At 41.6% G+C, this 26579-nt stretch overlaps 1 protein-coding gene and 1 pseudogene across 2 annotated transcripts in view; one reads left to right on the forward strand and one right to left on the reverse strand.

The window, feature by feature from the left end:
• The window catches only part of Susd1 (sushi domain containing 1), a 142738-nt gene that overhangs the window by 33286 nt on the left and 82873 nt on the right, over positions 1–26579 (reverse strand). For both annotated transcript variants that reach the window (XM_045141731.1, XM_045141733.1), the window contains exons 11-12: positions 19409–19500; positions 17677–17863 (exon numbers count right to left, since the gene is read on the reverse strand). In XM_045141731.1, the coding sequence (XP_044997666.1) occupies positions 17677–17863; positions 19409–19500 (279 nt within the window). The remainder of the gene's footprint in view (positions 1–17676; positions 17864–19408; positions 19501–26579) is intronic.
• On the forward strand, positions 15108–16079 carry LOC101596809 (annotated as a pseudogene).

A 26579-nucleotide genomic window follows, 5' to 3' on the forward strand; every position in this document is an offset into this window, starting at 1 on the left:
ACCTGGGGAACCGAGCCTTGAACCGGGGCCTTAGGCTTCACAGGCAAGCGCTTAACCGCTAAGCCATCTCTCCAGCCCTCGGTTGAATTTTAAAAGTTTGCCAGTAAATTGCTCCACCCAGCTCACTAGAATATTTGAACAGCAGCAAACTCAACACCTAGGATTTCTTCTGCAGTTGGATTGCAGTACAAGAACTACACTTGGCACCTTAGACTCCTACTCTGAAGGTACATAAAGTTGGATTTCAAAGCCTAAGAGTACTGCAGATAATTAGAAAATCCAAGCATCAAATCAACTCACAATGCAAAATCACTAATTATAATGCAAGTAATAACTGTCCAGACAGAAATTAGACTTGATATCCACAACCTTGCAGTGCCTAGCAATACCTTCACAAGACCCTCATAATAGGTGAAAAAGACAATAACATGAAAATAAAAGAAAGACTAAGGGAGAGAGTGAAAGGATATGATGAAGAGTGGAGTTGTGAAGGGCAAAATTCAAGAGGGGAGGGAATTATCATGGTTTATTGTCTATAAGTAAAGAAGTTGTCAATAATGAAATTACACATAAAAGAAATCCTGTCTCAAAACAAAATAAAAAAAACAACAAATAAATAAATAAGCTCTGGAAAAAAAAAAAAAAAAGAAAGAAAATCCAGGGTTATCATGTGGGAAGACCAGGAAGAATAACAAGTTGAAAAGTAATGAAGGTAGACTTCCAGTTAAGATGGTGGCGTAGGTACCATGCCAAAGCAGCCTAAGGGGGGAAAAGCAAAAAAAAAAAAAAAACACTCAGCAAAATACACACTTTTATTAAAAAATGAGGTGTATAGGAAATTGAAATGGCAGCAGACAACTAGGAGAGATCCAGAGCATCCAGAGCCCGCACAGGCCAGCAGAAGCAGCTCGGGCAGGTCCACTGACCTGGCGCACCAGAAAGCCAGCAGGCTCAGCTTGAGCTGCAGGAAAAGCCAGGTGAGGGGAGCTTCCACTCACACCGGAGCTCTCCACAAACTCAAGAAATGTGAAGGGAGAATGGCAGTGAACAACAGAGGGGCAGATCACAAGGTAGAAGAACACATGGAACAGCGAGAGAACTAGAGCAGCATCGGCTCCCTCCCCTCCCCCACCGCCAGTGTCCAGCTCCAGCAAACAGAGCAGCGGTCCAGGGCCACACCAACTTGAACTGACAGCAGGACCCAAGCAGGAGCAGAGGTAACTGGGATTACACCAGGGAATTAGACCAGGGAAGGGTCTCACCTGGTCACAAGCTGACTTGAAACCCTCAACAGATCAGAAATCTTAACCTCCTTATGTGGGTGGGGCACCACACACCCTAAGGGACAGTTAAAGGATCTGGTTGTCATAATACCTACTCTTGGATAAATATTCTGAGCTGTTTTTCATTGAAAGTGTACATTATTTAGTTAAATTTTAGAATCTGCCTGTATTTTGTTCCACTCAGCCTACTTGAATACTCTCATAGCAGGCAAACCCAACACCTAGGGTCTCTTTTGTAGATACTCTGAGAGTCTTGAGAGCCACACTAATGCCTTAAGCTCCTACCCTGAAGTTATATAATATCAGATTGTCTGATACATATAATAATACACAGCTAAGTAGAAAATCCAATCATTAAATAATCCAGGATGCAAAAATATGTACATTATAACACAAGAAACACCAAAAATCAAGACAAAATAAATCCACCTAAAAGTATTAATGCATCAGAAATGACCTCCAGTGAGATCAAATTAGAAGAAATGCCTGAGAAAGATTTCAAAAGAATGATTATAAATATGTTCAAAGAAGTCAAAGAAAAAACTCAAAGGAATGAAAGAGGAAATCAAAGGAATCAAAGAAAACACAGGACACCAATTTAATGAAATAAAGAGGTCAATACTAGACATAAATAAGGAAATAGAAATAATAAAGAAAAACCTGTCAGAATTACTAGCAATGAAGAACACAGTTAATGAAATAAAAAACTCTGTAGAAAATCTCACCAGTAGAATGGATGAAGGAGAGGACAGAATATCTAAGCTAGAATACCAGGTAGCATATCTAATACAGTCCAACAAAGAGAAAAACAAAATAATAGAAAAGTATGAGTGGGAATTTCAAGATATTCGGGACACTATGAAAAGATCAAACATAAGAATTCAGGTCATAGTAGAAGGAGAAGAATTTCACTCCAAAGGCATAGTAGGCATCTTCAACAAAATCATAGAAGAAAACTTCCCCCAAATTGGGAAGAGGTGCCCATGCAGATACAGGAATCCTTTAGAACACCAGCCAGACAAAACCTGGAAAGAACCTCTCCTCGTCATATTATAATCAAACTACCAAACACACAAACCAAAGAAAAAATATTGAAAGCAGTCAGAGAGAAAAATCAAGTTACCTACAAAGGCAAGCCTATCAGGATTACAGCAGATTACTCAACACAAACTTTTAAAGCCAGAAGGGCATGGAGTGATGTATTCCAAGTCCTGAAAGATAACAACAGTCAACCAAGGTGACTTTATCCTGCAAAACTATCTATTCAAATAGACGGAGAAATGAGGACATTCCATGACAAAAGCAAGCTAAAGGAGTATTTGAAGACAAAACCAGCCTACAGAAAATACTTGAAAGAATCCTCCATGCTGAAGAAAAAGAAAAGCACATATATAAGGAACCGGGAAAAAACAATCCATACTCAAATACTACTTAAGACAAGAGAGCAAAGGTAAAACCAGAAGAACTACAAAAAAAAAAAAAAAATGGCAAAAATGAATACACACCTTTCAATATTATCTCTTAATACCAACGGCCTCAATGCCCCAACCAAAAGTCATAGGTTTGCAGACGGGGTTAAAAAGCAGGACCCTTCACTTTGTTGCCTCCAAGAAACCCACCTTTCTACAAAGGATGGACACTATCTTAGGATGAAAGGCTGGAAAATGGTGTTTCAAGCAAATGGACCTAGAAAACAAGCAGGGGTTGCTCTCCTAATATCTGACAAGGTAGTCTTCAGTCCAACATTAGTTAAGAAACATAAGGAAGGTCACTTTATATTGATTAAAGGCACCCTCCAACAGGAGGACATTATAATCCTAAACATATATGCATCTAACATGAGGGCCCCCAAATTCATCAAACAAATGTTATTAGAACTAAGGTCACAGATAACACCAAACACAGTGGCAGTGGGTGACTTCAAAACCCCACTCTCATCAATTGACAGGTCATCCTGGGAAAAAATAAACAGAGAGGCATCTGGACTAAATGAGGTCATAGAAGGAATGGACCTAACAGATCTACAGGACATTTCATCCAAGTGCTGCAGAATATACATTCTTTTCAGCAGCACATGGAACATTCTCTAAAATAGACCTATTAGGACACAAAGCAAATATTAGCAAATACAGGAAAACTGAAATAATTCCTTGCATTCTATCTGACCACAATAGAATCAAACTACAAATCAATAGCAAGAAAGGCTATAGAGCATACACAAAATCATGGTAATTAAACAACAAAGTACTAAATGATGAATGGGTCAATGAAAAATCAAAAAGGAAATAAAAAAATTTAGAGTCAAACAATAATGAGAACACAACATACCAAAATCTGGGACACAATGAAGGCAGTCCTAAGAGGTAAACTTATAGCCTTAAGTGCCTATATTAAGAAATTAGAAAGGTCGCAAGTAAACGACCTAATGCTTCACCTTAAAGCCTTGGAAAACAAAGAACAAGGCAAACCAAACATCAGTAGACGGGAAGAAATAATAAAGATTAGGGCAGAAATTAATGAAATAGAAACAACAACAACAACAACAAAAATCCAAAAATCAATGAAACAAAGAGTTGGTTCTTTGAAAGGATGAACAAGATTGATAAACCCTTAGCAAATGTGACCAAAAGAAAGAGAGAAAAGACACAAATTAAGAAAATTAGAGATGAAAAAGGTAACATCACAACAGATGCCAGAGAAATTCAAAAAATCATAGGGGCATACTATAAAAGCATATACTCCACAAAGTATGAAAATCTGAAAGAAATGGATGATTTCCTTGATTTATATTACCTACCTAAATTAAATCAAGATGAGATTAGTCACTTAAGAAGACCTATAACAAGCATGGAGATTCAAGCCATTATCAAAAATCTCCCACCTAAAAAAAGTCCAGGCCCAGATGGATTCATTGCTGAATTTTACCAGACCTTCATGGAAGAACTAACACCATTGCTTCTTAAGCTTTTCCATAAAATAGAAAAAGAAGGAATCCTATCAAATTCCTTCTATAAAGCCAGCATAACCCTGATATCAAAATCAGGCAAAGATTAAAAAAAAAAAAAAAAGAAAAAAAGAAAGAAAATTACAGACCAATCTCCCTCATAAACATAGATGCAAAACTTCTCAACAAAATATTGGCAAACAGAATAAAAGAATGTATCAGAAAGATCATTCACCCTGACCAAGTAGGCTTTATCCCAGAGATGCAGGGATGGTCCAACATATGCAAATCAATAAATGTAATGCATTATATAAATGGACTGAAGGACAAAAATCATATGATCATCTCATTAGACGCAGAGAAAGCATTTGACAAAATCCAACATCCCTTCATGATAAAAGTCCTACAGAGACTGAGAATAGAAGGAACATATCTCAATATAATAAAGGCTATTTATGACAAGCCTACAGCCAACATATTACTAAATGGGGAAAAACTGGAAGCTTTTCCACTAAAATCAGGAACAAGACAAGGGTGTCCACTGTCCCCACTTTTATTTAATATAGTACTGGATGTCTTAGGCATAGCAATAAGGCAAGAGGCGCACATAAAAGGGATACAAATTGGAAAGGAAAAAAATCAAGTTATCATTATTTGCAGATGACATGATTCTATATATAAAGGACCCTAAAGACTCTACCAGCAAACTGTTAGAGCTGATAAACACCTACAGCCATGTAGCAGGATACAAAATAAATACACAGAAATCAGTAGCCTTCATATATGCTAACAACAAACACACAGGATGAAATCAGAGAATCACTCCCATTCACAATTGCATCAAACAAAATAAAGAACCTTGAAATAAACCTAACTAAGGAAGTTAAAGATCTCTACCATGAAAACTATAAAACACTCAAGCGAGAAATTGCAGAAGACACTAGAAAGTGGAGAAACATCCCTTGTTCCTGGATTGGAAGAATCAATATTGTGAAAATGGCAATCTTACCAAAAGCAATCTACACATTTAATACAATCCTCATCAAAATTCCAAAGGCATTCTTCATGGAAATAGAAAAAGCAATCCAAAAATTCATTTGGAATCATAAAAAACCTCGAATATCTAAAATAATACTGAGCAACAAAAATAAGGCTGGTGGTATCACCATACCTGATTTTAACCTATACTACAGAGCCATAGTAACAAAAACAGCATGGTACTGGCACAAAAGCAGACATGTAGATCAATGGAACAGAATAGAGGACCCAGATATAAGTCCAGATAGCTATAGCCACCTGATATTAGATAAAAATGCCCAAAATACTCATTGGAGAAAAGACAGCCTCTTCAGCAAATGGTGCTGGGAAAACTGGATATGTATCTGTGGAAGTATGAAAATAGATTCTTCTCTCTCCATGCACAAGAATTAAATCCAAATGGACTAAAGACCTTAACATCAGACCTGAAACTCTGAAATTGCTAGAGGAAAAAGTAGGGGATACCCTTCAATATACTGGTCTTGGCAAAGACTTTCTGAATATAATCCCAATTGCTTAGGCAATAAAACCACAGATTAACCACTGGGACCTCATGAAATTACAAAGATTTTGTATTGCAAAGGACACTGTGAATAAAGCAAAGAGGCAACCTACAGAATGGGAAAAAAATCTTTGCCAGCTATGCATCTGATAGAGGATTAATATCTAGGATATACAAAGAACTCAAAAAGTGAAATAATAAGGAATCAAACAAGCCAATCAAAAAATGGGCAATAGAGGGTTCTCAAAAGAAGAAATATGGATGGCATATAAGCATCTAAAAAAGTGTTCTACATCCCTAGTCATCAGGGAAATGCAGATTAAAACTACATTGAGATTCCATCTCACTCCTGTCAGATTGGCCACCATCAGGAAAACAAATGATCATAAATGTTGGCGGGGATGTGGAAAAAGAGGAACCCTTTTACACTGCTGGTGGGAATGCAATCTGGTCCAGGCATTGTGGAAATCAGTGTGGAGGTTACTAAAACAGCTAAAAATTGATCTACCATATGATCCAGCTATAGCACTCCTAGGTATATATCCTAAGGATTCATCCCATTTCCTTAGAAATACATGCTCCACCATGTTTATTGCCGCTCAATTCATAATGGCTGGGAAACGGAACCAGCCTAGATGTCCCTCAACTGATGAGTGGATAATGAAGATATGGCACATTTATACAATGGAGTTCTACTCAGCGGTAAAGAAAAATGAGGTTATGAAATTTGCAGAAAAATGGATGGATCTGGAAAGGATTACACTAAATGAGGTAACCCAGGCCCAGAAAGCCAAGCGCCACATGTTCTCCCTCATATGTGGATCCTAGTTACAGATGATTGGGCTTCTGTGTGAAAAGGAAAAAATTCAGTAGCAGAGACCAGTAAATTAAAAAGGAAAGTTAAAAAGGGAAGAGAAAGGAAGGGAAGAGGGTACTTACTAGGTTGGTATTGTATATATGTAAGTAGAAGAATAGATTAACGGGGGTGAAAAGGCCCAAAGTGAGGTCAGGGGAAGAGATTGAGTAAAGGAAAGGTGGAGGGAGGGCTAATCAAAATCTAACAGGATGCAAATAAATCATATGGAATCCTCCCGTTTTGGACAATGGAACACTCAGGAGCCATAGATCATTCTTAGAAAATTTTCAGTGCCAGGAATGGGATACCTCCAGTGAGTTGTTGGCCAGGGAGGTCCCTGATGACCCCAAGACATTATAGGCCATTTCCAAGGCCCTTGGTTTCCCACCAAGAATAGATGGTAAGACCCTATTACTGAAGACTCCACATACTTGGGCTGCAAGGCCACTGAGAAATCCTGCTGGAACTGAGCTGATAACCTCCTCCATGTAGACCAGCTGACAGAATTTGAAGAAGCCATTCTACATGTAGTTCAATGGGAGAAAGCGATACCACCAGTGAAGATACTCAACAGTGGATACTGAAAGCCTTATAATTGGCCAGCCAGGCCACATGAGCCAACGGGTACAATAGTGACACGTCTGTCATGGTGGAAACCAACTGCCCTCCAATTGGACTGGAGGCCCGCTCCATGGGGGGGAATACATCCCTGATACTGAAAACTTAAAATGGGTAGTCATGAGCCCTAGGGGTGTAACATCTGCTAATGTCTGAAAAAATGTATATACTATGCTTATCAAACTGCCCAGTAAGCACTTCTCTTAATATTTATGCTCTTATATTAACGCTACTCTCACTTTGAATAGAGAATCTTCTCTTTTCAGATGGCAGTGACCTTGGGATGACTCAGAAGGTATCACAGTGCTGGAAAGAAGTGACTGGAGTACTGAGTAACATCTCGATCACACCTTCCAAGGCTCAGGGTCTAATGCGGAAAAGGTGGTAGAAAGAATATAAGAGCCAAAGGAAGGGTAGGACTCCTTACAACATGCTCCTCCAGACACAAAATGGCCTGGATATCCATGACATCACCGTGCCTGACACTACCTACACAAGACCATCATAAGAAGAGGAAAAGATCATGACATCAAAATAAAAGAGAGAGTGATTGGGATGGGGAGGGGATATGATGGAGAATGGAATTCCAAAGGGGAAAGTGGGGGGAGGAAGGGTATTGCCATGGGGTATTTTTTATAATCATGGAAAATGTTAATAAAAATTGGGAAAATAAAATTAAAAAAAGAAAAGTAATGAAGGTGAGCTTGCTCTCCCATATATTCAATATGTTACAAAACTGTAATTGAAGCAGTAAGATACAAGCCTGGAAAGACAAAGACATGAAGGAATAAGCAGTGGAGAAAAAGACGCAAGCAAGTTGCAAAAAGATTGTGGGACACAAACACTATTTCAAAAGGTGAGAGAGAACTGGCTTATCAATAGAGAAAAAAAAATATTATGTATGTTTAGCCTCATGTGATACATTGGAACAAATCTCAAATGAGCCTATATTTTAAATGCAAAAAAAATAAAAACATGGGCTGGAGAGATGGCTCAACAGTTAAGGCCCTTGCCTATAAAGCCTAAGGACCCAGGTTTGATTCCCCACTTCCTATGTAAAGCCAGATGCACAAGGTAGTGCATGCTTCTGGAGTTCGTTTGCAGTGGCTGGAGACCCTGGCATGCCCCTTTTCTCTTTATTAGCCTCTTTCTCTACCTCTCATATATAAATAAAATTCAATTAAAAAATAAAAACATTGGGCTGGAGAGATGGCTTAGCGGTTAAGCGCTTGCCTGTGAAGCCTAAGGACCCCGGTTCGAGGCTCGGTTCCCCAGCTCCCACGTTAGCCAGATGCACAAGGGGGCGCACGCGTCTGGAGTTCGTTTGCAGAGGCTGGAAGCCCTGGCGCGCCCATTCTCTCTCTCTCCCTCTATCTGTCTTTCTCTCTGTGTCTGTCACTCTCAAAAAATAAAATAAAATAAAATAAAAATAAAAACATGACAAAGCCTAAGAAAATCTCAGAGACTATGGATTTCTAGTGGAGGAAGTCTTTTTTTCAGCATGATTGGAGACAGAAGCTCTATGGATATAAACAGGCAGGACCTGGTGGTGCATACCTTTAATCTCAGGAGGCAAAGGTAGCAGGATCTCAGTGAGTTCAAGGCTACCCTGAGACTACATAGTGAACCAGCATGAAACCCTACCATGAAAAAAAAAAAAAGAAAAGAAAAGAGAATTGATTATACTAAAGTTTATCTAAATGTCAAAAATAATAAAGTAATAAAAAAATTAAAAAGCAAACAAAATGGTATAGAAAATTTGTAGCCTGCAACAAAAAAATTAATATGGTTAATATAGGCAAACTATGAAGTCAACAGAAGAAAGGAAGTATAGTATATGTGTAAATGTGTTAAAGTTCTTCCACCCAAAACCTACCAAAATGAGTTTTTAAAATGAAGAAAGTTTTGTCTGCACCAAAGTAAACAAAGACCCTAAGTTTATGCTATAAACTTCATGTAAACAGAAGCTAAATTAAGACACAGTCTACTGCCTGAAAACCCAGTACTGAAATTACTATGATAAAAGGTCAGATGAAAAATGCAGATCCCCAAGAGGCTGAGAAGATAGCTCAGCAGCTGTAGCAGACAGCTTCAGGTTCACTGAGATGACCTTCCAGACCAGGCACAATTATGGAGGAAGGGATACTGTCTGAAGCTTACAGATCCAAGGGAAGTTTCATAATGGCAGAGGAAGCTGGCCTGTCTTCACGGGTCCAAGCAAAGGGAGCGAAGCACAAGCCAAAAGCCACACAGCACGGAACACTTCAGGAACTCCAGCTAGGCACACTTAGTATACCTTTAGATTACCATCTCAAATCCACCACCACACCTTAATATCTGCCAGTGATACCACCTCCAGCCAGGTGGCTGCAGATGCAGACTACAAACTAATAAAACACTGAATATATCGGGGGCCATCTATTCAAACCACCATAGCAACTGAAGATGTTCGCTTGCAAAGCCTGCTGGCCCAGGTCCAATTCTCAAGCTGCCCACATCAGCCTGACACAAAAAAGTACCACAAGTGTTTGGCATACATTTGTACTGACAAGAGGTCTGGGTGTACCCAAACACACACAAACACATGCAAATTCATTAATTAATTTTTTAAAAGAAAACTATAGCCAGCCATGTGGTTCTTTTCTAAACCTCACGCACCTCTTCAGACACATCCTGCACCTAAGCTATGGTCAGCAAAAGCTGATGGCAACAAAATGCTACCAGCTGTCACAAAGTTAGACAGATTTTCCATCAATAATGTCAGAAGACTTGGCCCCCAGGGAAGAAGGATCCAGTTTCTTTTCATCTTTATATTCCCTTCAGCATTTTACACAGGACTTTGTACCTAACAAATGAATAAATATTGTCCAAATTAATTTGCTAAGTCGCACCCTGTCCCTTCCCCATTCCCATCACATAGTAGATTTTAGGCTTCAAATTTAAGGATATTTTCCCATGCACATTTTTTAAAATTTTAACTTTTATGTATTTATTTGAGAGCAACAGATAGAGAGAGAAAGAGGCAGAGAGAGAGAAAGAGCAAAGTGGGCGTGCCAGGGCCTCTAGCCACTGCAAATGAACTCCAGACGTGTATGCCCCCTTGTGCATCTGGCTAACATGGGTCCTGGGGAATCAAGCCTCGAACCGGGGTCCTTAGGCTTCACAGGCAAGAGCTTAACCGCTAAGCCATCTCTCCAGCCCTCCCATGCACATTTTTAAAAGCTAAAGTTATGCAAGTGAACCACCCATCCAATTTATTTCACACTACGGTGAATGACCTGGTCTCAGCGGGGCCTCTGGAGTGGAGAAACATTTGCTTTGGGGGTGGGATGGGGATGGGTTGGGGCAAATGTGCTCCTTTCTGCCCCAACCCAGGGTCGCATCTCCAAGGAGTGGAAGATTCTGAAAGGAAAACTGGTGGAGGGAAGGTCAACCTTTGTTGCAGCTTCAGTCCCCTGAAGCCAAGAGCTAAGTAGGGGGGATTCCCAGAGGTAACGGTGGGAGCCTGGAACTAGCCACAAAGGAGGGGTTTTCACTGAGGACACAGGGATGCAGTGTCTTGGTTTGTGATAGCAACAATGGCAGAGAAGCCTGCTGCCGAACTCAAGAGAACTGTGATAAGAGAAGAGGGACCCAAGACAAAGGAAAGAACACGGTAACCCCTTTGCCTCTCTCTGAGTCTAACGGTGCTCAGGACACATTTGTGTCTTCCTGTCCATCTGAAAAAGTACTTTTTTTTTTCATTTTCTTACTGTGAATGAAACTACTTATGGATTTCTTTTTCTTGTGGTTTTTCAAGGTAGTCTCAGGGTGGCCTCAAGCTCACAGTGATCCTCTTATCTCTTCCTCGGAAGTGCTGAGACTAAAGATGTGGGTCACCATGCCTGGTGGGAAAATTTTCATACAAGTTGTCAGCATTGGTATTGAAGGCAGAGTTAGGAAGATTTCCTTTCCAGCTTTCTTTCCTTTTCTCCTCTAGCATTCTTGGTTCCATAATAAACACTCGACCTCATGGTGTGTGCTATAGTGACTGGGTTTATTCTATTTATACATGCAGTTGCTTTTGTCCTCCTCCCTCACACCCACCCCAGCCCTCTAGTACCACAACTTTATCCTTTCTGGTTTCCTGTCTGGCATGAAGAAAAGAAAATTTTGCCTATACACTTTAGATTCAGCCAGAAAGTAGTACAACCAATGTGTGAATGCTCCTCTGCTTTTTTGGGTCTGTGCTTGCTCTCTACCCTGGCCTTAAGAGGAACATGAACAGTGAGCTTGTTGTGAGAATTCATTCAGTCCAATGGGCCACCTGAGGCAGCGCACCAGCCACAAGCCAGAAACCTGGCTGGCTCGGATATCTGCACCTCCCTGCCCCCTCACCAGCACCCTCTTCCCTGCTCACTGAAACATTTGCCTCTGTCCCTCAGCATTCCTAGAACTTTTGCCCTCCTCTGAGCTCTGAGCTCAGCAGTATATTTAAAGCTCTGTTTTCATCCTGTTCCCATCAGTAAGATTTAGTTTTAAGGAAAGACTCACAGAGGGAAATTCCACTCACTTTTCTTCTGGGAAATAATGTGCTGCATCTTCCAGACGAAAATCCTTAACAGTTGTGATAAATTCAAAACTTCATGATTTTGCTGAAACAAAGCCACACACACGTTGGCCAACCAGAAGCATCTCTTCACATCAATACATGAAGTTCTGTCTTCTCGCCTTTATGAAATGAAAGGTCCCACCTCCAACTCTTTAATAAATCCTTAACAACTTGAATTTTCATTCTTTTTTTTTAACTACAGATTGATTCTCTAAAGGTAAAAATTGAAAAATATACAGGCATGATAATGAACTTGAACAGTTCAACATTGCCCTCTGGTGGCTATAAACACAAATGTGGCCTTTAAGCCACTAGGGTTTTATTTACCCTCAAAACAAGGAAGAAGTAGGTATTCCAAGATGAAGCTTCCACTGGTTATCCAAAAAGTATTAAATGTCCATTCAGTCCAGAAGTGCAATCCACCCAAATATTACAAGGTCCAATTAGTGGGAGACTGAATAGCTATGTATCTTTATAAAAATTCTCATCTGCCCAATAATAACTTGTTCTGCCCTATATTATTTTTTCTATTTTATTTATTTATATATTTGAGAGAGAGAGAAAGATAGAGAAAGAGAGAGAATGGGCATGCCAAGGCCTCCAGCCATTGCAAAAGAACTCCGTGTGTGTGTGTGTGTGTGTGTGTGTGTGTGTGTGTGCGCGCGTGCGCGCACATCTGGCTTTATGTGGGTACTGGGGAATTGAACCCAGGACCTTAGGCTTTGCAGGCAAGTGCCTAAACTGGTAAGCCATCTCTCCAGCCCCTGCCCTGTATTATTTTTCCCTATGTTATTCATCTGCTTAAGCCATCAGAGGAAGGAAAAACACACAGTATGACCAATTCCTTCTAGTTTAAAATCTTTTCTTAAATTTTTTTTGTTTATTTTTATTTACTTATTTCAAAATGACAGACAGAGAAAGGCAGGTAGAGAGAGAGAATGGGTGCACCAGGGCCTCAAGCCACTGCAAACAACCTCCAGACGCATGTGCCCCCTTGTGCATCTGGCTAACGTGGGTCCTGGGGAATTGAGCCTCAAACTGGGGTCCTTAGGCTTCACAGACAAGCGCTTAACCGCTAAGCCATCTCTCCAGCCCATAGTTTAAAATCTTAAGTGACTTATCAGACATCCCCTAACATCAATAGACCCACTGGATATTACTCAAGAAATATTTACTGGTGATGCTGTGTGTCATTACCATTCTGCTATGTCAGTGACTCATTAGAGAAACACAGACAGGAATCCTGCCTTCAAAGAGCTCCTATTTTAAATTGAGAGAAAGATAACAAATAATTTAAGGCTCCAGAAGACACACTATATGAAGAAATTCAAGCAGGGTGAACAGATAGAAAGTAATAGGGTAGAAAATGAGGAGGGTATTTTTGAAAGGATGGTCAACAGGAACCTCAGTAAGCCTCTGGAAACTCAGTAAGCTTCTGGAAACTTAATTCCAAAGTCATACATTAATGGTATTTGAGAGGCAGGCCCTTCAGGAGGTGATAGGGTCCTAAGGGCTGTGTCCTTATGAATAGATTAATCCATTCATGGATGAAAGAGTTATCAAGAGAATGGGGGGCTGGAGAAATGGCATAGAGGTTAAGGCACTTCCCTGCAAAACCAAAGGACCAAGGTTCAATTCCCCAGCACCCATGTCAGCCAGATGCACAAGATGGCACATGCATCTGGAGTTCGTTTTCAGTGGCTACAGGCCCTGACGTGCCATTCTCTCTTTCTTTTTCTCAAATAGATAAAAATCAAATATTTTTTTAAAATTCAGGGCTGAAGGGATGGCTTAGCAGTTAAGGCATTTGCCTGCAAACCCAAAGGATCCAGATTTGATTCTCCAGGTCCCACGTAAGCCAGATGCACAGGGTGGCGCATGCATATGGAGTTCATTTGCAGTTTCTGGAAGTCCTGGCATGCCCAATTCTCTCCCTCTCTCTTTGCCTTTTTCTCTATCTCAAATAAGTAAAGAAATAAATATATTTTTACAAATTTTTAAAAGAGAGAGAATGGTGTTTGGATAAGAGCAAGCTCTGGTCACACTTGCTCTGCCTCCCCATATGATGTCCAGCAGGAAGGCCCCACAGGCGTTGAGTACATGTTCATGTTCCACACACCCAAAACTACAAGCTAAATTCTTTATTAACTACGCAATCTGCATTATTCCACTTTAGCAACACAAAACAAACTTTGAAAAGGTGGTGACATTTAAGCAGAAACCTGATCGTGAAGAAGACAGAGAGAGACCATTCCAGAAAGCATTAACAACAAATGAAAAAGCCTGGCTGCAGGAACAAGATGACCCATTTAAGGCCAGGGAGACAACTGATACTCGGTGAGAAAGAAGAGATCAGGGGGTGACTGAATTGAACAAGGTAGTCAGGGATCCAATTACATGCTCCAAGCTAAGGAACCTGTATTCTGGTCTAACTTTAATGGAAACTCATTGGGGATCTTTGAGCTGGCATAATCCTATTCTTGTAATCCTTTAAGAACGGCATCGTGGGGGCCTGGAGAGATGGCTTAGCGGTTAAGCATTTGCCTGTGAAGCCTAAGGACCCCGGTTGGAGGCTTAGATTCCCCAGGACCCACTTAAGCCAGATGCACAAATTGTCACATGCATCTGGAGTTCATTTTCAGTGGCTGGAGGCCCTGATGCGTCCATTCTCTCTCTCTGTCCCTCTCCTTCCTTCCCTCCCTCGCCTCCTCCCCCCCTCAAATAAATAAAAATAACCAAACAAACAAAAAAAGGTGTGATGGCTGCCGAGGGATCTTTTTAAACTTGTCCATGGTGGAAAAACAGGCAAGAATGAAAGCAGGTAAACAGCATGGCAAGTCAGGCATTGTGGTTCATGCCTGTAATCCTGACGCTTGGAAGACTGAGATAGAAGGACAGTGAATCTGAAGCCAGCCTAGGCTACAAGGCAAGCCTGGGGCCCATCTGGCCTATATATGAAGCCTTGCCTCAAAAAAACAAAAACCCACCAACAAAACCCAAGAAGTCACTGAAGGAGTCCACTGTTGCTGGATCAGGTCTGTAGTGGCAAAGACAAAGGTAGAGGCAAAAGTGTTTCAATTCAGAATATATTTTAGACAGTAAGTCAACAAGGTTTGGTAAGAAGATTGAGAAGGCACAGCCAGTAACATTAAGGAACCAAAATAAAGGGGAAGATGTTTCCCGACGTTGGAATATCAAATGTTGCTGAGAATTACTGAGTCTCTTGCTGGGCCCCCCTTCCATCAGGCCTCCGGCTTGGGGCGCCCATCTTCCCTATGGCCGGACACCTGTCTTCGGACTCTGCCCCGGCCGGGGAGGGGGGGGGAGCAGTGGTGGGTCAGGAGGGCTGGAGCCGGGCTGGTTGGACCCTCGGACCTGGCTAAGCTTCCAGGGCCCTCCTGGTGGGCCAGGCCCGTTGGTATGGGGGCTCACCCCATGCCCTTCTTCAGGGTGGAGTGGGCCTCACGCCCCAGGTTGGCTTGGAAACCTTGCCGCCCGAGAGAGGGCGAGGCAGGAGCCGGGGTGGAGAGCAACTCCGAGGGGACCTCCTCTGGGCCCCGCCCCCCACCCGGGTGCGGTGGAGGTGGAAGTGGAGAGCCTGGAGCCAAGCCGGGAGGAGTCCCAGGACGTGAAAGCTCTGCAGAAAGAACTGGAACAATCCGCCAAGCTTCTGAAGCAGAAGAGGATCGCGCTGGGGTACACCCAGGCCGATGTGGGGCTCACCCGGGGGTTCCTTTTGGAAAGGTGAGCAGCCAGACGACCATCTGCCGCTTCGAGGCCCTGCTGCAGAAGAGGGTGGAGGAGGCCGACAACAACGAAAACCTTCAGGACGCATGCACGGCGGAGACCTGCTACAGGCCCGGAAGAGGAAGCGAACCGAGACCCAACCGCGTGAGATGAAGCCGAGAGAGCCCGCTCCGCCGGTGCCCCGAGCCCGCCCGGCAGCAGATCAGCCTCGCCGCCCAGCAGCTGGGGCTGGAGGAGCATTTGGGGCGCGTGTGGCTCTGCAGCCGGCGCCACAAGGGCAAGCCATCAAGCAGTGACCATGCCCCGCCAGAAGAGCTTGAGGCCCCAGGGTCTCCTTTTCCAGGGGTGGCCTGCGTCCTTCACTTTGGTCCCAGGGCCCCATTTTTGTACTCCTGGCTATGGGTTCCCCACACTCTATTCCTCTGTCCCTTTCCCAGAGGGTGAAGTCTTCCCCTTTGTTCCTGTTACTGCTCGGGGGTTCTCCCAGGCATTCAAACTGAGGTGTCTGCCCTGCGCACAGGTGAGGGAGCAGGGGGAGGAGGGAGGGAAAGCCAGCCTGGGCTTTTAAAGGACATGGAAGGGTGGGACAGGAAGTTTAGGGGGAGGTGGTTGGAGGGAAGATGAAGTTTAAGGATGTTCTTGATTTTTAAATCCCCAAGTCACTCATTACTTTGTTTTTAAATAAAGTAGCCTGGGACACAGTGGAAAAAAAGAAGAAGAACCAAATTACCCATTGGATTTGGCAGTGGAGGTCTAATGGGAAAGGACAAGACAAAGAAACTTGTTAAATGAAAATAAGAAGTGAGACATTTCCTTCAAGGCCTTTTAATATAAAGAGAGGCCGACAGAAGGCAAAGTAGCTGGAGGGGAACATGTGCTCACTATTAAGGGAGACATGACAACATGTTTCGCAAAGTTAGGAACAATTCTATATTGGGAGAAGTGATCATTTGGTACAAAGGGATGGGGGATCTGCTGCTCACTTATGGAGTGGCAGTTTCAGTAGAAGCAGAGACAGGAAGGAAGGCAAGATACAAAGGATTTTGGCAGGAATGAAGATTGGGGGTGGGAGGTCCTTGCCCGGCTACATTTAATTTCTTAGTGAAACAACAAGCAAGAACCCAGTACTCTTAGTGATGGCTGGAGGGGAGGACTAGGGCTCAGATTTGAAGAAAATGAGCAGGATGTCTATAGTGAGAATGCCCATCATTTTCCCAGGTAATGACTGGCTCTTAGGACAGCTGTACCAGAATGCCAGTTTAATGTTACTAAGAAACAGTAACAGGACATGTTTTAAAGAATTTTTGATTTGGTTTTTTTTGGCGGGGGGCAGGGTCTTACTCTATCTAGCCAAGACTGGCCTCAAACACATGGAGATCATCCTACCTCCACTTCTTAAGCACTGAGATTAAAAGGCATACATCACGGGCTGGAGAGATTGCTTAATTGTTAAGTTGCTTGCAAAGCTAAAGGACCCAGGACCCACATAAGCCATATGCACAAGGGGGCACACGTATCTGGAGTTCGTTTGCAGTGGCTGGAGGCCTTGGTACACCCATTCTCTCTGACTCTCTCTCTCTCTCAAATAAATAAATAAAAATAAAATATTTTGAAAAGAAAAAAAGGCATACATCACCACACCCAGCAAGGTTTTTCTGTTTGTTTGTTTGTTTTAATATAGGATCTCACAGAGCCTAGGCTGGCCTCAAACTAGCTATGTATCAGAAGATGACCTTGAATTCCTGATCCTCTTTCCTCTACCTCCCTTGTGCCAGGATTACAATTATGCATCAGCACATATGGTTGAAATGTTTAAAATATTCAGAAAGAAATTACCCAGCACTCATGTATATGCTATTCAGATTTAACAAACATTAACATATTGTTTCAGATACTTTTTTAAGAAACGAAACATTACAGACACAGTTATAAGCCCCTCAGTAAGGCTCTCCAATTCTGCATTCTTCCTCCTCCTCCTCCTCTCTCTCAAACTTCACTGTATGTACAATAATAATAAACAACAGTGTTCTTTATCTGGACCTATCAGCAGCTCCATGGTGACTTCTTTAATCCAAATGCTTATTACTCAAGGTTTACCTGTTATTTTGGTTGTCAGGGAGATGACCACAGGAAGTGCTGAAGACAAAGCCTGAAGGCTGACACTGTAGTTGGTACCTGGATGCAGGTCTAAACACAGCTCAGGGGTCTGGCTGCAGGAAGTGGTATTGAAGACCATTTCCTGAACAAATTCCTTCTGATACCATCTCTGGCTCCAAATGTGGAACTGAAACAAAAAAAAAGCTCACAGGGTGAATCATTGGTTTGAAATGCCTTCTTACCTATTCTTTTTGCATGAGCTCTTTCTCTCTCACTCTTCCTCTCTCTTTCTTGTTCTCACTATAGTTTCTCCAAAAAGGAAAAGCAACAGTAAACTGATATTCAATGTGTAACACTGCACATATTTTTAAATAAAAGTGCACAAGCTGGGCATTATGGCAAATGCCTAATAATCCCAGCCTTCAGGAGACCTGAGTTTGAAGCCAACCTGGGCTAGAGTTCCAGGCTGGCTTAGGCTACACAGAAATATCCAATCTTCAAATAAAAATAAATAAATAAAAATAAATAAATAAAAATAAAAAACAAGGGCTGGAGAGATGGCCCAGTGGTTAAGGCACTTGCCTACAAAACCAAAGGACCGAGGTTCAATTCCCCAGGAGCCACATAAGCCATATGCACAAGGTGGCACATGAGTCTGAAATTCCTTTGCAGTGGCTGGAGGGTCTGGCATTCCCATTTTTTCTCTGTCTCTCTATCTATATGTCTGTCTCTCTCTCTCTCACACACACACATAACTTAAAATAAAATATCAAAAAAGAAAATCTCTTGTATATTAAAAAATATATATACACAAAAGACTGAAGACCCTATACAGTAGCTTGCCCTTTCCTGCCCACATGTACAAGATGTGCACACTCAGCACAAAAACCTATTGGAAAAACTATAGGAGAAAGACCAACAAACATTTCCTAGAAATAAAATTAAGAATCTAAATGAGGACCAGAGAAATGGCTTAGCAGTTAAGATGCTTGCCTGCAAAGCTGAAGGTCCCAGGTTCAATTCCCCAGGACCCAAGTAAGCTAGATGCACAAGGTGGTGCATGAGTCTGGAGTTTGTTGGCTGGAGGCCCTGGCACACCCATTTTCTCTCTTTCTCTACCTCTTCTCTCTCTCAAATAAATAAATAAAAATAAAATAAATTTAAATTAAAAAAAAGAATCTGAATGAAGCAGGACCTGAATTAGAGTACTCTAGCCAGACTTGTAAAAGGTAGGAAGGAGTTTTGTCTTCCACCTTCCTCGTTCTGGTGACCCTACACTTTGCTGTGACATCCCAGTACTTGAGCCAAAAGACACCCATTTTTCCTATTTTATTTCTTCTATTAGCAGCCTATTCTGCGGTCACCCCCTTTCTTACTTGCCAGCACATATAGCTTCAAAAGTTCCCCTCAACTCTATGCAACATCTAGGCTCTGGTCTCTCTAGAGAAGCCAACATGAACAGAGACAACTGAAACCCATCAGGAGTGCTGCCTGAGTGTCTACTCTGCCCCAGGACATAGGACTCCAGGAACTCTGCTGACTTTCCCTCCTCCGTCCTCCCTACACAAAGATTCTGTCTTCAAATAAGCAGCCAAGTGGTCAGTGTGTTGCTTCTGATTCGGTTCTTGGGATACACCTTTTGACAGTGACAGCTATAAAACTACCTTTTAGGGTTACAGATAGTTTTGAAACCTCCCACATAAGACAAGCATCTATAAATAAAGTAACTTACTAAATACATCTCTTCTTCATGAGCTGTCATTGTACTTCTCCATCTCAAGCATGTTTCATTAAATACTGAAATATCACTGATGATCTGTCTTACTGCAGGGGAAAGAGTGAGAAATCAATTTACACTCTATACAAAAGATACTTACTTTTCATTTTCCAAGATAAGCTTTAAAAAAAAAAAGACAATTACTATTTATTTATTTATTTATTTATGAGAGAGGCAGATAGAGGGAGAATGGGCACACCAGGACCTCTAGCCATTGCAAACAAACTCCAGATGCATGTGGCACCTTGTGCATCTGGTTTATGTGGGTACTGGGGAATCAAACTGGGTACTAGACTTCACAAGCATGTGCCTTAACTACTAAGCCCTCTCCCCAGCCCAAGATAAGCTTTTTGCAGGATGACTCTAGCAGTAGTTTCTTTTTATTGACAACTTCCATACATATAGACAATATACCATGATCATAAGCTTCTCCTATCACCCTCCTTTTTGCCCCTTCCTTATCTCCCCTCCACTGAATCTCTTCTTCTTTCCAACTATTCTCCTACTTTTTTTTTTTTTTAAAGTTTTGGATTGTTTTCTTGAGGTAGGGTCTCACTGTAGCCCAGGCTGACCTGGAGTTCACTATGTAGTCTCAGGTGGCCTCAAACTCAGAGCTATCCTCCTACCTTGGCCTCCCAGTGCTGGGATTAAAGGTGTGTACCACCATGCCCAGATTTCTTCTATTTTTTTTTTTATTCGAGAGAGAGGGAGGGGGGAGAGAGAATGGGTGTGCCAGGGCCTTCAGCTGCTGCAAATGAACTCTAGACACATGTGCCCCTTGTGCGTATGTGTGACATTGAGCGCTTGTGTCACTTTGCATCTGGCTTATGTGGGACCTGCAGGTTTGAACAAGAGTTGTTAGACTTCACAGGCAAGTGCCTTAACCTTTAAGCCATCTCTCCAGCCCTCTTTTCTATTTCAATGTCATCATTTTCCCCTCTTATTATGTCTTATGTAGGTAGTGTCAGCCACTGTGAGGTCATGAATGCCACAACCACTTGGTGTGTAGAAGACAGTATTGCAAAGCACTCCTTCCCTGCTTTGGCTCCTACATTCTTTTTGCTACCTCTTCTTCCACAATGGTCAAGCCTTGGAGGGTATGATAGAGATGATTCACTTAGTTCAGCAATATATTGACTTAAAAACTAGTTGTAGCAGTCTCTAGAGTTTCCAAGAAAGACCACTTTTATATTTAAGTAAATCAGTCATAATGAAAGATTTGAGAGACTAACATACCCAATCAGAGGCTTCCTCTTAAAGATTAAGTCTAGTCACTACAACCTCCCTTGGTTTACTAAGCTTAAATTAACTCACTGTCCTGGGCCTTGCACAACACTTATATAAAGTCATCAGTTTGAAATTCTGAGCTGAGAGGAACATATACTGAGAGAATTGCTCCTTGAGGAACTGAAAAATGCTATCTCATGCAGCCAAGCTTCTCATGATCAACACAGGGATTCTCCTGGTTTGCATTTCCACATCACTTATACTCAAAAAAAGCATTTCTCTTTTCCTGCATAGTTTTTAAAAAAATATTTTAAGCCGGGCGTGGTGGCGCACGCCTTTAATCCCAGCACTAGGGAGGCAGAGGTAGGAGGATCGCTGTGAGTTCGAGGCCACCCTGAGGCTACATAGTGAATTTCAGGTCAGCCTGAGCCAGAGTGAGACCCTACCTCAAAAAAACAAACAAAAAAAAAAAAATTTTTTTTACTTTACTTATGAGAGAGAGAGAGAGAGGGAAAGCATGAGTACACCAGGATCTCCTGTCACTACAAATGAACTCCAGACAAATGCGCCATTTTTGTGCATCTGGCTTTACATGGGTAGTGGGTAATTGAACCTAGGCCATCAGGCTTTCAAAGAAAACACCTTTAACCACTGAGCTCTCTCTCTATCCTATCCGCATAGGTTTAAAAAAAAAACAATGAGTTCTTTAAAATTTATTTTATTTATTCGAGAGACAGACGGAGAAAGAGAGAAAATGGGCATGCAAGGAAGGGCCTCCAGCCACTGCAAATGAACTCCAGATGCACGCACCCCCTTGTGCATATGGCTTGCATGGGTCCTGGGGAATCAAACCTGGGTCCTTTGGCTTTGCAGGCAACTGTCTTAACTGCTAAGCTATCTCTCCAGCCCATGCATAGGTTTTTATCAATAATTTTACACATGTTTATAATGTATTTTGATCCAAAGTCCCTCCCATTACCTTCTCTGACCCCCTCACCCATTCCCCTTCAGCTGAACCCCTTCTTCTTCCCAACTAGTCCCTCTTCTACTTAGACGCCCCTCTCTCTTTTTTTCTTGTGAATGGCTGTGACTCACTGAGTTTTTTAATGGGTTGCCTGCATGGGCACAGGTCAGGAATTATTTACCAGAGCACGTGGCTATACCACTACATAAATTGTCTCCAACTCCCCCTGTCTCCACTAACTGCCTGTAACTACTCAGGGAGTGATAGGAGCCTCATGCCCTTCTCCATCATCCAGGGTGGAACGCCGATGGGCCCAATATCATGCAGGTCTTGTACAGGTAATGACAGTCACTGTGAAGACATGAATGAAACACCATGGCACGCGTGAATGAGTGCTCCGTAGCACTCTCCCCCATCCTCTGGCTCTTATATTCTTTCCTCCCCTTTTGCATGATTTCCTAAACCATGGAGGGGTGCTATAGCTGTCTTGTTTAGCACAGAGTACAAAGCACCATTTCTTGAATAAGGCTCAGTTTCACAGTAATTGACTGAAAGGTCAGCATAGAACTGGTGTAATTTATTACAAAGGCACATTAATCAAGCTTATTAAAATAAAGACTACTTATTCAAAACTCTGATATCAGAGGTGACTTCCCCTAACAATTCCTGTCTCTAAGCTGGAAATGATATAGCAGAATGCTGATTAATGATTAATAAGGATGACTCCCAAAACACCTGGAAAAAGTCCCATGGAAGGCAAGGCTGTGTTGTGTAAACTCCTGGCCCAACAGGTTTCTGAATGATGCCAAGCTGGTAGATGCAACACCTTTCTGTATGGACTGGACAAGTTTACACAGAGGATACCTGCTCCATAGGTATCAACTCCCTTCAAATTCTGTAAGACAGAACAGGAAAGAAGTCCAGATGGCCCAGGGCAATGTAACTCCACTTCTGGACAGAAGATGATCATAGAGATTAGGAGTAGTGACACAAAGGCCTGTGTTTAGGATCATTCAAAAGAAAAATTTTATTTAAAATGTTTTGTTTCATGGTGCTAGGGAATGAAACTAAGACCTCACACATGATAACAAGCACTCTAGAACTGAACTACATCACCAGAAAATACTACTGTTATTAATAATACTATTTACACAGTTCTAGATGACACAAAAAGCAGAAAGTTTTCTAATTCACTCTGAACAGCTAGATAATCCGCAATCACCAAGCTGTCATTGGCACACGGCATAACTAATCACTAAACAAATGATGCCAAACTCATTTGCTAATACAGATACAAACATACAAAAAAAAAAAAAATAGCAAAGGAAAGCCAGAGTACATTCAAAGAACAATACACCATAATCAAGGAAGGTTTATTCCTTAAACACAGAGAAGATCATTATTAGAGAATCTATTAACAGGTTAAAAGAGAAACCACATGGTTACTTTTACCTTTTGTATGTGCATGTATGTGTACCTTGCATGTATATGTGCATATGTATTTGTATGTGTTTGGACACATGTGTGCGTATACATGTGAGCATGCATGTGAAGGCCACAGGTCAATGTTGGGCATCTTTCTCAACCACTGTCCACCTTTTTCTTTGAGACAAGGTCCTGTGCTGAACCTGGAGCTCACAGATTTGACTAAATTAGCTGACCAGTAATCCCCAGGGATTCCTCAAATCTGTCTCCCCGGCACTGCATTACAGGTGTGCACCTCCAGGTATGGCATTTCATGTGGGTCTAAGGATCAGAACTCAGGTCCTTATGCTCACACAGCAACCACTCTACCCACTGAGCCATCTCCACAGCTCCTACATGGTTACTTGTGTAATCATAATGACTAGTACATTTAAATAAATCCCTGATTTAAAGTTCTAGTCTACTAGTACTTAGCTGCACGAAATTCCTTAATTTAACCATGTTTATTATAATTCACCATACTTAGTGGTAAAGCAAGTAAGCCATTTCTTATAAAGTTAAGAACAATACAAGGATGCCTGGTCTCAAAGCTATTATTTGGCATTAGTCAGGATATTACAAAGAATTTTGAAAAAGGCAAGAAAACAATGAAGTACAAATACCAAAAAGAAAAGAACAAAGAGTGTAACTACTAGCAAATCTCAGAATTAACTGGAAAGCAAATATGAAACAATATAAAGAAAACAAAAAATAGGAGCACACCCGAAAACAAGAACACACAAATCATTTTCTTTACATCTACAAGAAAAAGGGTGACAGTCTGAATGACGACACTCTAAGACGCTCACATCTTCATACTTCACATGGCAGAAGGACCTGGCAGGGGTGGTAAAGATAGAGACATTATGCTGGATTATCTAGACAGGCTGTGTAATAACAAGGACCTTCGTAAGAGGGATAAGACAATCAGGGTTAAAGAAAGGTGAAAGCTGATGGAAAGCTAGCTGTGATGGCACATACTTAAAATCTCAGCACTGGGGATGCTGAGGAAGAAGGGCGGAGTGTTCTAGGCTAGCATGGGTCACATAGTGAGACCCTACCTTAAAAAACATTTAGAAACATTTCTTCCTGTGGGGCAAAAAGGAAGCTCCAGAGACTGGAGAAGTCAACAAGTCTGGGAAAGGTTGAAAGGCCCGCCCTAAGGCTATATATCAAGGGAAAACAATGGCTTGGAGATGAACAAACTCATATTGAGTTTTCTGCAGGCTGTACATGGAGCTGCCATGAGCTGTCACCTATGCTGGGGTGGGCTTTCTGGTGATTCAGCTGCTCTGAGTCAAGGCAGCTACGGGGAGGTCGTCATCCAGAGTGGGGTGAGACTTCTCGAGGAGCTACATGTGAGTCATCTGTTGCTCCTATAAGCAACCCCTCACCCTGCTCTGTATGTAACCCCAGTAAATTCATTGGTTCACCCAAAAATATGTATTTATACAAGCCAGTCATGGTAGCACATGCCTCTAATCCCAGTACTCTGGAGGCAGAGGTAGAAGAATTGCTTTAAATTCAGTGACAGCCTGGGATTTCAGAGTGAGTTCCAGGTCATCTTGGACTAGAGACCCATTTAAAAAAAAAAAAAAAGTAGTTATACATATATAAAGATGTAAACACACACACATATAGTTGTTAAGGATGGGAGCTTCAGGAGGGGGGGGGATCATTCTCCTCTCTGATGAGCCAGTGGTTGCTGGGGGAACAGAAATTATTCTCTTCTGGAACATAGCCACTGTAAGTGATCAGAAGGAATACAGAGGGACTGAGGGGAATAAGGAAAGACAATGTGAGTACATATGATGAACGTGTAATAGTTACGAGAACAGCAATAGGCAAATAAGTAATATTAGTTTATTTTTAGAATATGTATGCATTTGTGTATACAATGTAAATATGGAAGTACAGATTAAAATGCTATGAGGTGAGGTCACAAGCTAAGAAATGTAGGTACTCTCTGGAACAATGAAAACGTAAAGAAATGGAGTCTTCCTTTGGTCTCGTAAAGGAACACAGGCCCACTGACATGCTGGCTGTAACCCAATAAAACTGATTTCAAATGCTGACCTACATAACTGTGCAACAGTCAGGAAGTCATCTGTTGGGTTTGTTTGGTTGGTTGGTTTTGGCTTTTTGAGGTAGGGTCTTACTCTAGCCCAGGCTGACCTGAATTTACTATGCATTCACAGGGTGGCCTCGAGCTTATGGCAATCTTTCTACCTCTGCCTCCCAAGTGCTGGGATTAAAGGCATACACCACCATGCCCGGCCAGCTTGTGTTGTTTTAAGCAACCAAGTTTGCAATACTTTGCCAAATCAACAACAGGAAACTAATATGCATAACAAAATACAACAGAAAAATGAAAAATTCTGATTGAAGAGATGTCACAAATAGCTCAAAATCAATTAAGAAATATCAAAAACACACATCCTAGCCTCTGAAACCAGTGACTATTCTTGCATTGGCAGAAGCACTTAAAGGAGGTAATTAAAATGATGCAATTATCCTGTATTATCCAGATGGATTTGTTGTGGTAAAGGAAGATGAATGAAAACACACACACACACACACACACACACACACACCCCACTGTCAAGAATCGTGAGGAAAGACTGAACTGATAACATGTGATCAGACTGCAGGAGTAAGTGATTACCAAGGTCTAAGGGAAAAGGGCATCACAGGGCAAAGTCCCCAAAGCAGAATCCAGTGTGGTACAGCCAATAAACAAATAGCAATTACTGCTAAACTTCCTTGGGCAAATGAATGAGAAAAACAAGAGAGGATGGAGGGAACTAGTGAAAAGGAACATAAGCAGATATTGATATCTACTCTAAACCAATAATAGCATCTCTCCACTCTTTGTTAGCCTCTGCAAGAGATATCTTAGATATTTCTTCCTACTTACTCATTATCTATAATATTTTCATACCACAAGTATGCTATGTGTCTATTATGTACTATATGTTTTTCTATATTTCATACATTATAAAAAAAATTTTACATTTCAAGAGCCAATTTTTCAGGGCTGAGAAGATGGTCCAGTGGTTAAAGGTTGGGTAGAGTGAGATACTGGCTCAAAAAAAATGTGATGATCATCTGAAGATCAATAAAACCTATTATATTAGTGTATGTTAACAGCAGAGAGTCTGAATAACAAAAGCTTGAAGGGAAAAAAAAACCCTCAATATCCTTCCACAGTAGACAATTTAACAAATGAGCACATGCACCTTTATACACTTGCCTCAGAAGAACAACCTGGCAGTCATATGCACTGCTATGAAGTGTGTGTACAGAGTATGGTCAGGACAAAAATAAAATGCAAAAGCAAAAGGAAGGTTTTTCAAAAGCTCATGTGATAAGAGCTGAGTGATGAATCTGTGGCTCTGTAGCAGACAGCTTCAGGTTCACTGAGATGAACTTCCAGACCAGGCACAGTTATGGAGAAAGGTATATTTATTG

The sequence above is a fragment of the Jaculus jaculus genome, chromosome 1 (genome assembly GCF_020740685.1).
Source record: "Jaculus jaculus isolate mJacJac1 chromosome 1, mJacJac1.mat.Y.cur, whole genome shotgun sequence".
In the NCBI taxonomy this organism is placed as follows: Eukaryota; Metazoa; Chordata; class Mammalia; order Rodentia; family Dipodidae; genus Jaculus; species Jaculus jaculus.